Source organism: Cryptotermes secundus, unplaced genomic scaffold (genome assembly GCF_002891405.2).
Source record: "Cryptotermes secundus unplaced genomic scaffold, Csec_1.0 scaffold1105, whole genome shotgun sequence".
NCBI lineage: Eukaryota > Metazoa > Arthropoda > Insecta > Blattodea > Kalotermitidae > Cryptotermes > Cryptotermes secundus.
This window is the reverse complement of record NW_019718631.1, coordinates 1,422,898-1,438,174: the sequence shown is the minus strand read 5'-3', so window position 1 is coordinate 1,438,174 and position 15,277 is coordinate 1,422,898. Positions and strand designations below refer to the sequence as shown.

Sequence of the window (15,277 nt, the reverse complement as noted above, 5' to 3'; positions counted from 1 at the left end):
ATTGTTAATTTGTTTATTTAACAACCTACAAGTCATAACTACAGATACTTATAACACTGTTGTATAACTTGGCAACCGACTATATATCAAGGGTCTGTCTTCATGGCAACTCGTTCCACCTCCCGTTGCCCAGCAACGGTTAGACATGTCACAATATCTTAGTTTATTATGGTGATGGACAACCTCTTATCAGCTGTCCATTAGTGCTTACTCACAACTAAACTTATGTTCCTTGAGCCTCACCAGGATACACTGTCTATATCTGGTGGGTGGGTGGGGGGAATTTTAGCCCAGCTCACAGAGATTTTCAAATATACATACCAATGGCTAATTATCAGTTTTCTGTTTCTCATGCATAATGTAAAGAAATCATTTTGTAATTTGCATGAAATAAATTTGCTACAAAGCAGAATGTGATAAATGAACATTTCCACTGCGTCATTTCTCCCACTCTTCCATCACCACAGTTGCTACGTCAGCCTACTTTAACCACAGTGTTAACAAAAGTTAGCAGTGCAAATACCTAGAAGTGTTTTCTCCTTATTCTGTTCTGACATGGCATGATACTTAAAAGGACTGCACTAAGTCATTTGCTGCCCACATTGCACTGTTGCCAGCTTCAGAAAAACTCTCAGGAAGTGGGTTCTGCATATGATGTTACCCGTATGGAGACTACAGACAGACTATGTGGCAAATGTTGCTATGTCCCTTTGTTTCGCAAACAGCAAGGTTTCCTGCTTGATACAGACTTCTATACAAGCACTGTGATTCTAGCTTTTAGTGACTGTAACATTTTTCTGCATAATGGGTCATGTGTTACTGACTATACATGGTGTTTTGATCAACAATTGGATTTATTGAACACTTATAACTTGTAACTACAAATAGCTGTAACAGTCTTGCCAATTTACACACCCTGAAGATCACTGTAACTACGACATGCATAAAGTCTATGTCTTCACTAGGCACTGCCAGGTAATGGCTTCTAACAATGGAGATTCTTGTGCTTCCATGCTCATGTCTTTCCGGCTGGCTATCATCTCAGAACCATCAACTGCAACTAACTTGTTTGTTTCATTGGTTGTCATTATACAGCCTTGGAATGGACTGTATAGAAAACTGTGCAGACCTCATAAAAACACACCATGGTTGTTTACCAGGCATTCTGTAGCAATGGCTCATGTGTTTACCAGTTTACGCCTAGCAATGGCAGCCTCATCTCACTCTGCTGTTCTGACTTTCAGCCATGATGTCACACCGCTCCCTCCTTAAGGCTGCTCGTCTGGAATAGCCTACAGGCGTATCACTGTTCCTTCTTTTCCGAGGTGATAGGCCTGTGACACCTGTGACTGCCTTCTTGAACAGCACTGCCATGTCATGCTGGCTGGCTCTGACCCTTCTTCCTCCACAATGCCTGCTGGAAGACCCAACAACTAGCCTTATGACTTCCAGCACTAGGGTCTTGCTGAGTGTTTTCTTAACTCCCTATTAGAAGCTGCTATTTTATGGCCGTCTCTTATCCTGTTGCCAAATGCTGTGCCTAGTCTCCTACGGACATGGTCCGCGTGTAGTGAAAGAAATCTATTATTTTTGTGTGTGTGTGTGTGTGGGGGGGACAATGAATGTAATATGGTTACAAGCTATGAATATTCATGGCTATGGACTCAGCCATGTGATTTCCTACCAAGCAATGAAAAGAAAATGTCCTGGGATACAATTCTGACCAATGTATAATTTCTGTGGAAAATGTGATTACAGTTGAATGTGATGTGGAAACATGGTATGTGTTCACCATAATTATTTTTCCCTTGTGTATGTTTTTAATATTCACCATACCAAAAACATTTTCAAATAGGAGCTCTATAACTTAGAAAGAGCTATATTTTTTTTACAATGAGCTGTTTCTTTCTGAAAACTGATGAAGTTCGATTTGAACTTCTCATTAAGTTAGATCAGTATTAAATTAAATTAGTCTGATAAATATTAATGTAGGCCCCTCTCCAAAATTTCACAGAAATTATTTCACTTGTTTCAGAGTTGAAACCATGGACAGACTACCCTCCAAAGCATTAGGCATTCTTTGCAAAGTAAAGAAGAAGAATGACTTATATGGAAGTCATGTTATCCAGCTATCTATAACCCAACATCAGTGCCTAAACCACTGGAGATACTATTTTTAAAATTTGATATGGGAGACTAGCACTAAACTTCTCAGGCAATTCTGTTTTTCAGCCATACTGATCCACAATAAAGTACAGTTTACTGAGGTCATAAATCATCAGACACATGCTTAACAAATTACAAAGATGTCCATTATGAATTTTATGTACTGTATTACAGAGTACACCCTTTCCAGTCTTGTTACTCATTTCAGGCTCTTCATGCAAAGACTGCATTAATATTTGGTAACAAGATGTATGAAGTCCAGTCTGCGTCAATTAATGTAAGATAATAATGAGCTTTCTGTCTGAACAAGTTACAGCACTAGATGGCTTAAGAGAGCCTTTCTTTTTTATACAGAGTTGTAAGTTTTTGGCTTTTGTTGGTAACAGCCACTTTCAATCGTACTGGCTGTCTGAAGGTACTCTGCAATTCTTGTTCTGCCTCACGTGCTATTGTACGGACCCTTAGCCCACCAGACCCAACAACCAGTTGCTGAAGTCGAAGTGTTGGGCATTCCACAAGTACCACTGCTGATATGGATCCTGTAAATCAGACAGGTACAGCCCAACTTTAAAAGACTGTAAAATTAAGTAATCACACATGCACATCAGACAATACACTAAGCGTAGTTTCTGGCATAGCACTATTAATGATGGTTCTGCGGTGTTACAGAAAACAGAGTTAAATATAAAAATTGTCAAAGATGAAATAAGTGCACCACAAACTTCTCCTTACTAAAAGGATGAAAGAAAAACCAGACTGTCTCTAACCACAATACTTTTCATTCAGTGATATAATGAAATACTAAGTTACATACATTACTGCATAAACAACTAAATTATTTCTTATTCTTATAACATGTGGCACTTTGTGACTTCACCTTCTTTTACAAAACATCTATACATCCATGACCCCCTACATCCTCATGGCGCAGTGCTTAATTAGTTAAGCCCAAGGGCAACTTTACCTGACCTTTACCTCAGAATTCCAACTGAAAAAGAAAACTGCTATACAGCAGTACCTACAATTTACAGTTACTTATAAAAATGAGTCTGGTATTCACTTAGCTAAATACTAAAAATAAAGGGTATGGAAGACAGAACTGAGGTTCATGTTCTGGCTGTTTTACTCCTAAACAAGCAGTGTCTTGATGCAGTAGTGCATTATGCCATAAAATATGAAATGGAAATATAAAAATATCACTTGATTACTAATGTTGATAGTGAAAGTCTTACAGGGGTGCTGTGGTGATTTGTGAATTGTGGAGATTAGTGACAGTGCTGTATGTAATCACTTTTACTTATGAGTGGTGTGTATAAGTGGTCAATAAATCCATTCACCAATCCATACCCTTATAGACATCCCTGTTCAACATGTGTTCCAATATGTGCATCAACTTGGGCTAAAATACAAATATTTACTTTATCACCAATTGCATGCTACTTATGATCTGCTGTACTGAGCCTGGAATGATGGAGGCCTTGCATATGTTTTATATACATTTAATTACATGTAAAATGTAAACTGTACATACTGACAACAAACTTATTACTGCTGACTGTGACTCTGGCAAATGACCCGTCCTCTTGTCAGAGAGAGCACCCAACATAAACAAACCTGCAACTGTCTAGTAATAAAAATCTGGTCGTAAGCCCCAAATGGGTGCTTTATTCCAAGACAGACTGGCCAACTGACCATTGGTCATAACATAACTTTGATTTTAATTTGTAAGTGACTTAGGACTCCCTTTATTATCTGTATTTCCACTGCTTGCTGTGAAATTCATTTAAGTTTATAATAAAATCTAGACTTTACAAAGTCAAGTCACACAGGAACAGGAATATCAAATAATCTGACCCTGGTGCATTTACAAAAAACATGATGGCTGCTGGACTGCAATGGTCAGTCTTTGGTACAACTGTCAGAAACGGGACAGACAAAATACACTTGCTCAATTACTGTTATACTAAGACACATCAGGTTCAAAGCTGGCCTTGCACTTTAGCTGTTTGGACCATGGCGGCAGAATAGTCCACTCTTGCATGCTAGGCCATAGTGATGTCAAATGGTGTGTGCACAAATCACTTGCAGCCGTGCAGCACCCACTTGATACATATTTTCAAAGTGAACTATTTGCGACTGCTAACAAGAGAAGAGGTCTTTTGTCTTGGTTAATAAATTGTAAGAATTTAACTATGAAATGTAAAATCAGGTACGTTTGTATCCAGGACTAGAAGAATGAAGTATAAATTCAGGGAAAGTGTAAAGTTACAGAAATGTAAAATTCATTAAAGTCTAACATTACTGTTATGAGCCAGGGCCATGTAAAATGTGCATAAATTAACGATAAAACATAGAATCCAGGATCGTAAAGTTTCACTGTAATTGTCACTTAGCAGAATCAACAAGCTTACCAAATTTAAACTGACATCCAAGGTGACCATGTCAATGCATGCACTGAGATAGCTTAGGCATGACATGCTTGTACATACCTTCTTTCCCAACATCAAAATATTCAATAAGTGTGTTGAGATTATAGGGAATTTCCTGTGGTAAATGGTCCAGTAGCTTGGAGCGTACAGTGTTAACTACTATAGTTTCTGAAGGCTGATCTGTGAACTTGGACTCTGGGTACAGCCACGGTGAGGATTCAGATATATGCAGCAAATAATCCTGTAATCACACCATAACGTACTTTGACCCATCAAGTAGAAGAGTTGAAGGTACTACCCTTAAATATTTTTGCTATAACAAAGTTAATAGAAGGTCCGTCGAGTGTAACAATTTGTAGGTCACTTTTTATTATTATTTCTGCCTTACATGTTTCGGTTTGACACAACCATCATCAGAGGCACTTGCTACAATTATGGAAACACTGTCACTGTTTTTGATGTTCACAATTTTGTCGTGTGGACGTTGCTACGATATGTTGACGTGTAAAAGCACAAAACATGCTAAGATAGTTGCGTACACTCTCAAGTTCTCACTATTCATCCAAACCTATTTTTAAGTTAAAACGCTAAAATGTTTAAATATATTTGATATAAAATGCTGAACTCCTCCTTGTTAATTCATCCCGAAGATGGGAGACGTCAGCTTGAGGTTGTATGGCTTATGGTTTGATATGTTCCTGTGTGCTGTGTACTGCAGTACACAGCACACAAATTTTTGCTGTAATTTTCCACAGTAATATATGGAATGGAAAATAGGCTGCTTAAATATTTACTGTTTCTGGTTTATGTCATTTTCTTGGTATTGCTCTACTTTAATTTATATGAGAGGAATAATTCCTGTCGCAAGTAGAAAATAACACATGATCATTGACAATATGTGTACAATGCTTTAATGAACTGGTAGGGGCAAAAACACAGGTGGTAGGGAGGAACTAAGACAGGGAGAAACAGAAATAAAGAAAGAAAACCGAAAATGAATACTGTACAGCAGCAGTTTATTATCTGTTTATACACTGATGGGACTTGAAAGTCCCACAAAAATTTCTGAGATTTCGATTCTGGGCTTCTGGCTTGTCACTACTGCTAAGTATCCACTCACTGTAATTTGTTCTACCTACCCCAGATGGCAGTAGCTCCTTGGTAAGTATCTCTGGGAGCTACATACAATCACCTCTTACTAAAGTTTTTGCTTGATACAAAAATTTAGTCTATAAAAGATTACATGAATTGGTCGTTACAATGGAGTTCAGCAGCAAGGCCTGTTTGTGCAATTCAGTGATTTTATGATTCAGTAAGCACAGATTAGGTACCCTTTTGTTCCTTTACACACTGTTATTTTGAAATAATTAGGAATTTGATAAATCATCTAACAGATGAGTGTTACAGTCCAAATTTGAACTTTGTCACGAATGTGAGATCTGAAATTCTCATGGTGGTGGTTATAAAGATTACTGTCTGCGATGTGACACCATGCAGTCTGGCGAATATGTATCAAAATAACAGAGGAATTGACTATCTTCATCTTCAGGCTATTCTTCTACAGTTTGTTCCTCAAACGTCAGAAAACATTTACCAGACTATATGGCATCACATTCCATAAGAAAATAATGTCTGTCAATCAGTCTTACATTTTTAAATGGATCTGATAAGATTACTGTTGTCTTGGATGAGACACTGTGTAGTTCTGAAGATGGGTACTTATATTTTGTCGCAACCTATTACTACCATCTTCTGCCCTGAAGGTGGAGGCCAAAGATTCCTCTAAAAAGTTTGTAGCTATCTATCAAATTACATAGTGTCACACCCCAGAGATAGTTATTTTCATGGTCATTGCTGTGGAAACCTGAAATCTCACATGGCTTTCATGTATTCTTCATTAGCAACAAACAATTATATCTTGCTTTAGAAGACTTCAAAAGGTCCAGTTCAGCTGCAGTCTTATTTACTGCACTTGCAGCAGGTGAGTTATGTCGTCAGATATTCAACCCATTCACCATTTCATTTCATGGCCTTGACAAGACTACAGCCTAATACTAAACAACTTGTATTTACAAATCCCAAGGGTTCATTACCATGTTCAGATGAGCCCTCCACTGGTCCTATCCTGAGAGAGATCAATCTAGTCCATACCACACCGCCATATGTCTCTAAGATCCATTTTAATATTATCCTCCCACCTATGTCTAGGTCTTCTTAGTGTGTCTTTCCTTCTGGATTTCTGATCAAAATCCTACACGCATTCCTCTTCCTTCCCATGCATGCTACATGCTCTGTCCACATCATCCTTCTTGAATCAATCATCCTAATAACATTTGGTGAAGAGGGAAAGCTATGAAGCTCCTCATAACACATTTTTCTCCAAACTTATATTATTTCATACCTCTTTGGTAAAAATATTTTCTGCAGCATCATTTGCAAATACCCTCAGTATATGTAAGAATTAAAGTAAGTAAAGGTATCCCTGTAACAGGCTGTGGAGGCCCATAGGGTTGTGAGATGTTGAGGTTCCCACATTTTCTAGACATGGCAGCAAGGTTGTCAGCTTTAGGTGTCGGCCACCCTTTACCTCCAAGAATATTCCAAGAATATTCCTGGTACTCATTTCTGCTAGAGGCTGAGTCGACCCCAGGGCCATAGTGCGGCTGGAAGGATTAGGTCAACTGAAAAAATCCAATGACCTCAACGGGACTTGAACCTGCGACCTTCCAGCTTGTAGCATAGTGCCTCAACCAGCTACGCTACTGTGTACCCCCACCATCACAGCCATCTGTGAGCCGAATGTGTAGAAGATGTGGAAGCCTCAACATCTCACAACCCTATGGGCCTCCACAGCCTGTTACAGGCACAGTTCTACCTATCTTACAAATGCAAAACATCTGACTTGATATGTCAAATCCAACAGTGATCATTCCCAATAATTTCAGCTACATATGGACTTAAACTTGAGAGAATGATATCGAAAAAAGCATTTGGTATGAAGTTAATAACAGTCATATGGCTCGGGAATTACTACTCATTTTTATCACCCTTCTTGTAAATTCGTGTAATTACAGACTCCTTCCATTGCTCAGACAATTCTTCCTTATTCCAAACAGAATTCTGATAGCTGCTATGTAATCAGTGAAATAAATTAACATGAAACAAAAAAATATTTCCAATTTGGCAGTTACCTTGATATCATTCATGCCATCTCCCAAAAGGGCTGACACCATAAAGATTTCTTTGAAGTTGGGCCAACCTCTCTCATTTGCCACCTTCCTCTGGACCTGCAGTTCTGAAAGTATTGAGGAGCTCATGTCATCCTTCACTTGGTGATCATGGCTCTTATGTGCTTGCTGCTGCTCTATACACTCTGGGTAATTTATTGCTGATAATGGTTCACGTTCAGAAGTCTTTGATTGTCCTGCCAGGGAATTGTTTGTCAGGAGACGGACAACATCCAACAGTTTTCTCTTGGTCTTCAATGCATCTATCTGTAACTCATAAATTTTATTATTGGTAACACAGAGGATCTATTATGTTTCCAGATCCAGTGAAAACAGCAAAGAATATGAAGAGTGAAAAAGTGTTCTCCAGTAACAAATTTACAATTTCCCTTGAGGCATAACCAACAAGTATCAAGTCGGTCAGTCTACGCTCCTAATGCAAACAGCTAGTCTCTGAATGACATGTTCGCAGAAGCTGCAACGATATTTCGGCAGATCATGACAGAGCCCAATGGGGCCAAGTCAGAAGAAGACAGAATAATGGCCATCGCAAAGCTGCATTACAACTCATGAAGCAAAATGCCTGCTTGAGTTCACAGGCTGTAAATATGACTGTGCTGAAGAGGGTCAGCAACAACTGTAAACAACAGACGTGTTATCTCGTCAGAGAAGACACCCCACATCAACAAACCCACAACTGTCTGAGAATAATAAAAATCTGGTCCTGGGCCCCAGATGGGTGCTTGACACCAAGACAGACTGGCCAACTGACCATTGGTAATAACTGACTTTGAGGCTGAAGTCTGAACCCAGTGCCTGCTGGTATAACTGGGCCCACATTTTTCCTGGGGGATATAAATATGGGGACCTGGTCCTCCAGGCTGGGGGAGTCTCAAACCTGAGACAGCAAAATTTGGTCACGAGTCCTGTGAGATTCAGACTCAAGAATGACTATGCTGGTGAGAACCAGGAGCACTTGTAAATTACACACTTGTCCTCGCATCTGAGAGGGTGCTCCCCATCAACAAACCCAAAACTGTCAGTAATAAAAATCAGGTCTTTGGCCCCATATGGGGCTTGACACCAAGAGAGATGGACCAACTGACTGTCATTCATAACATAACTTTGACTTTAACTTTGGTCAGCGGCTGGCGATTAAAGCCTGAGTTGCATTGTTAGATGCTGCTACCAAGCAACGACTAGTGAAGACATAATACAGTGAGAAGATTTAGTGTGTGCTGTAGTGATCTGAAGAGTGTGTAGGTTTGTGAAAGTTTTGTAATTATCAGTAGTTATGAGTTATGAGTGTTCAATGAATCCAATTATCAATCAAGACCCTGCATCTAATCACAACAATATAATATTGGCTGTATTTTTTTTCTCTTTACAAAATTTGTTTGTGAGAAAGTTGTACATATCTTGACCAGAGTTCAACCTTCATCTTCTCATGTGGATACACTTGACTGGACCATGTAGCAATTCTTTGTATGATGACTGTTATAAAGAATTAATAAGTCCAATTAGAGCTTCGCATAAAATATGGGTCATGTTTTACACGTATAAACCAAAACAAAGATTTGCCCAGTAACTGTTAGTGAATGCCCTAGACCAAATTTAATCAAAATCCATAAAAGTGATTTCAGGGATAAATAATGCAGATAAAACTGCATGCATTCTTTGTGATCTGCTAAGCGCTGTTGAGGATGTGATCACTTTCTTTAAAAAATATGGGCTTCTGCCCAGCAAACACAAGTGCAAAAACAGGTATCTGATAAAGCTACATGCCAGTAATTGAGTTTTATGGTAGTGCACCATAAGACTGGCACAAAGACGGTGAATATGCATGTTGCCGACTAGTCTGAGAACAGTCAGCTCTCCTTTGTTATGACTTTATTTTAGACATGGATGGGTTCACAAGCAAACGTCCATCAAGTGGTGCAATCATGAATTCTGAGTCAGTGACAAAACCACGACTGACTGAAATAATTATCTGAGCATGCACTAAATTTGCAGACAACACGACAGTAGATTTTAAGTTACTTGGGTCATCCATTATTTAGACTATCAAGTAAAGTGGCAATGCTGATGAACAAGACATCTGGAAGAGTTATTTTAAAACATTCATTTATTTATATCATATGTATTTATTAGCTACTTCATTTGAGTCATAAAATAGCTTGCAAAGGGGAGTACTTCCTTAAGGATAATTTATAACCATCCTGCCTCATCTGATGCTACATTAACAATATTATAAAATTAATGATTAATATATGAAACATAGAGACAAGTGTCCATAATACAAACATACCTTGTTAAGGATAAGAAAGGAGTGCTTCCTAGGATAGAGGTACAGCAAACGTAGCACTTTGGGATCAAGCCTGTCTCGTGTCCATGGGTTTGACACATCATGTACTACTCCTATGACATCTGCTTCTAACATAGCTATCTCACTGTCACAGTGAAAGGAGTGTTCCAGATGGTGCCTGTGGGTAGGAAGTACATTCATTGTGACTACAAATGAAGTCACTTCCTTTTAACAATTGTCCCTAAACTATGTACTGATGTACTTGAAACATGTCAGACTGTAGTTCATGAATTCACTGTTCTAGTTTATTTAACCCACTGACAGGTGTGAAATTACATTTAATGCAAATCAAACTGCTGCACAGCAGATGTAGTTCAGTACCTAAATGGAAGGCATGTGATAATGTGAGGCTGAAATATCTGAATTAACTGTAAGGTAGTATTTATTTAAAGCACGTAGAGGGAAAATAACATCTTACATGTCTTGGGATTACTGGGTTTTTGGATTCTGTCCATTGCCTGGTACCGTAAAAGAACACATTTTAGAAACTGAAACTGTTTCCATCCTCTGGTGAGGGGATGAGATATGCCAACTCTGTTGGGCCTGTTAGAAACAGCTAAGCTCAATGACTCACTGAACCTGGTGGTAGGGAATTCAGAAGATTTCCAATATGACCAATATAAAACAAACAGCAACTTAGAAAGTACAACAATAAAACTGTTCTTTGCCCTTCTTAAATCCATATCAGTTGTCCAGTTCTAGCACCACTTCCACACAGTGTCAGAAATACTGTATATACATGATCTGTTTTGGAACTATTCTTTTTTACATGATCTTTTGGCCATGCTTGCAATTGAGTGAGCCTTACTGCCTTCAAAGTACTCCCCTCCTGCATTGATGCACCACTCCCAATGCTACTGCCACTTCTGGAAACAGTCCTGGTCCGCCTTTCTCAGGACTGTGCATAGCTCCATCTGCGAATTTTCTGTAATCTCTTGAATCATCTGAAATCGTCATTCTTTCTAAGTGGATTTCAGTTTGGAAAATAAGAAAAAGTCTGCCAGAGCCAGGTCAGGTGAGTAGGGCAGTTGAGGAAGCACAGTTGTGTTCATGTTGGCTAAAAAGTCATGAATTAGTAGTGATACATGAGCTGGTGCACTGTCGTGATGGAGGAACCATGAGTTCCTCCACAACTGAGGTCTTTTTCTAGTGACATTTTTTTCCTTAGATGTTGCAGCACTTTGAGATAATACCAGTGATTCACTGTTTCCCCCTGACATAAGAATTCATGATGCACAACACCCTCTATGTAAAAAAATACCATCAACATGGCTTTCATGTTTGACATGACCCGCCACACCTTCAAACCCACTGTGAAGACTGCATTTTCACTTCCACATCATATCCATAAACCCATGTTTCATCGCCAGTTATAATTCTTTTCAGAAACTTTTCCTCCTCCAAAAGTTCCTGACAATGCAACTGTCTCTCTGATCCTGTGTCAGAAGTCATGGGTCAAACTTTTAAACTACCTGATGCATTTCTCATTTTGCTGGAAGTATTGATCCTATCAATATGTTGCACTCTTCTGCTATTTTCCACACGGTCAACCAATAATTAGAATGCACAATTTCATGAACTTGTGCAACATGATGTTGATGGCTATCCCTAATGTGGTTCTTCACGTGTTGACTGCTGATTGTACTTAAATTGCTTAAATCATTCATAACAACATGTACAGCTCGTGCACTGATTACCATAAACGTTTTTCATCATTTCATGAGTTTCCATAAACGTTTTCCCTAGTCTGAAGTGCAATTTAATGTTAATACACTGCTCATGAATATCAGCCATCTCGAATATCACAAGACACACTCTACATGCATGTGAACAAATGCCTCTAGAGCAATGATTAATCACAACAGGATGATATGGTAAAAAGGATGATAATTAGGAAGCACACCACTAGGCAGCACAACTCACCCAACATTGCTAAGATGTTGAGTTGGCACACTATTTCAAAAGTTCAGAAACTTTTTAAACAGACCACATAAGTTGTCCAAAATTTAGACAGAGTAGAAAGGTGACTTCCAGTGGAGTATACATATCTTACAAATGCATCTTTGGCTTTGCACACCTTTTTGGCTTTGATGATCATTTATTGCTCTTATGAATCTGTTGTTGCAAAGCTAATCATATTACAGATACACACATGCCATAGCATTAACAAATTAGTTTCTTTTGTAATTTGTTGAACACTGCAATATCAGAATGTCTTCAAACAAACTGTAGACCTTGAATGAATGAATGAATGAATGTATGAGGGGGTAGGCCTTCTCGGCCCTTGCACCCAGACCTCAGTGGTCCACTGTGCTTCGCATTTTTTAATTATTCCCTTAGCAACCCCACACTTCAGATGAAGCGCAGGATTTTGGACGTGGGGGCGTCAAAATAGTCACTTGGTTCCATAAAGTACTGACCCAAGTGATGTCGTCTTAAAGAAGCTAAAGCCTCACATTCACACAGGATGTGCGTGGCTGTTTCATTTTCTATCTGACACCTCTCACAAGTGGGACTATCACTTAGTCCCAGTTTGAACAGGTGTCCTTTGAGGTGACAGTGTCCTGTAAGTAGCCCTACCACCCATCATAGCTGGTTCCTGTTGAGCTTCAACAGTCCCTTCGTTCTTTTAGCGGAAGGTCCTCGTATGAGTCTCTTTGCTTGCCTGGGTCCAGTTAAGGATTCCCAGTATTTCTTATGTTTTATGTTTGTCCAGTCCCTAATTGCCTGTTTGGCAACTACAAGAGAGATGCCACAGGCTGGTTCAGGTCCTATGAATGGATGTTCAGCTCCAATTTTAGCTAATTGGTCTGCTGCTTCATTTCCAGCAATACCCTTATGCCCCGGCACCCATATCAGTTGTACCCTGTTATGTTTGGCCAGTTCCATGAGGGTTTGGTGGCAATCCCAGACCAATTTTGAATTGATCTGGTGTTTGTCAAGCACTTGAAGTGCAGCTTGGCTGTCAGATAGAATGTAGATGTTCCTATTTCTATAGTTCCTATCTAATGCTTTAATGGCATATACTTCTGCCTGGAATACTGTCGTGTACTGCCCAAGGCTGAAACTAAGTTTCCGCCTCGTGCCATGGCAGTACACACCAGCTCCAGTGCCCTTATTTGTCTTGGAACTGTAGACCTTAATGAGATATATATTTAGTCATGTAGACTGTTTTTCTTTTTGTATGATTATATGGTTTCAAGAGCTTCTGTAAAGTTCTATTTGGACTTCATATGTAGTAGGGGGTTATAATTGACAGGTAAAAAAGGTAAAGTTGGCCCTGTGCTTAACTAATTAAGCACTATGCCATGAAGGCATGTGGGGGAGTGGATGTATAGATCCACATTTTCTTGATCTCAGTACTAGTTGGAGGTGATAACAGACAGGTACCCAACAAAATTAACCCTTTACTAATTTAATTTAGGACACCAGTGTGTAGTGCCATCAGCCAAGCCTCTTTTTGGTATTTAAATTCTATATGAGATTTTACTATAGTTTACTATATTAGAAAAAGAAAGGCGCTTCTCATGTTACTGTAATGTAAGCAGTTACATTTGTCTGATAATTTTAGTATGATCCTCAAAACTAATTCCATCAGAATTCACTCGGCAATTTCAGACATTAAATATGTAGACAGACATCCACCATATTCACATTATACTTTTATTTTACGCATTTTGTGCAAATAATACACTCAAAGTCAGAATGAAATGATTGAAAATTACATAGGTAAATAGATAGTAACACACATATACACATCAGCAGGGCTCTATAAATGGTACAGGTATTCACATCTACTAGGCACTGATCAAAATTCATTCATCCACAGTCTTACAGTCTGTTACATACAAATATTTGTACAGCAGGTATTTAAAAAATCAACACTGAATTAAAATTATGGTCTGCTAGGATGTGATGCTGTATAGTTTGGTAGATACAATGTACAAGTGTTCTGCAGTATTCTGCAGCATACATCTTTAGGGCAGAACAGTGAATGTTAAACATAACAGTACAGGAACAAAGGTAACACATTTAGACTAAGGCTGAATGAGTTGGCTGTGCCATAGCTCACTTGGTTAGTTGCTGGCTTACAACTGTGGCAGCACAGGTTCGGACCCAGGTCAGGTCATGTGGGATTTGTGGTGGACAAAGTGACACTGGGTCAGATTTCCTCCAAGTACTTCAGTTCCCCTTGCCAATTTCATTCCACCAACTGCCACTCTCTCATCTATTGTCCGGCACTGGTACAATAGGCTAGTTAATGGCTGACGTACCAAGTGGACTCAGTCTCACCCCACCCCAAGAAGAAGAATAAAAGTAAAGAGAAGAAAAAAAGAAAGCCGAATGAGTCTGTTATTGGTCCCTGTTAAATCGCCTGTGGTAAGTGGGTAAGAAAGTGATTAAAGCCCTGCATATTATGTACTGCAAACATTAAATGTTTACCGGTGTGACTCATCAGCGTTAACTAGTCCTGGGGTGTCCAGAAACACTAACTGTGTATTGCCTTCAATTCCAATTGCTCTTGCATTGCATCTAGTAGTGTGCACCTTTCTTGATATAGAACAAACCTACATGAAAAGAGAAACATATCATACTTTCAAATGAAACAGACTCTATTTCGGTTTGTATATTCAAAGATGCCGACTTTAAATACTAAGATCCGCTAGTATCTACCTTTCTGCCCACCAGCTGATTTATAACAGTACTTTTCCCAGCATTTGGGACACCAATAATGGCAATCTTCAGAAGCCGTGTTTCGTAATTTTCATTCTGTGAGACAGAGGATTCTAATCTCGAAAATGGCAAACTTCCTGCGTTCGTATCCGCCGAATTTTCGGCTACACCACGGAGAAATCTAACCTCCACTGTCTTCCATAAAAGTGTACTATTACGTAGCCTGCCAGAACTCGGTAGTAGAACTTTCTTACTTATGTTCAAGACTGGTATCATACAAGTGAGCAGGCTGTGAGTCATTTTATTTCTAATACTGTCAAAATAACTTAAACTATACAATATACACGAAACTTCAACTTCAACACAACGGACACAACACTCAAATGACTCAAATCGCTCAAATCACCCATGCTTTG

At 39.0% G+C, this 15,277-nt stretch overlaps 1 protein-coding gene across 1 annotated transcript; it reads right to left on the bottom strand.

Moving 5' to 3' along the window:
* Positions 1-2,526: 2,526 nt before the first annotated feature.
* On the bottom strand, positions 2,527-15,271 carry LOC111862808 (GTPase Era, mitochondrial). The gene is given in 7 exon segments (XM_023848514.2): positions 2,527-2,705; positions 4,656-4,748; positions 4,750-4,836; positions 7,787-8,089; positions 10,131-10,305; positions 14,631-14,755; positions 14,862-15,271. Coding segments are annotated over 7 exon segments (1,161 nt in total). The 5' UTR covers positions 15,162-15,271; the 3' UTR covers positions 2,527-2,627.
* Between the last annotated feature and the right edge of the window lie 6 nt (positions 15,272-15,277).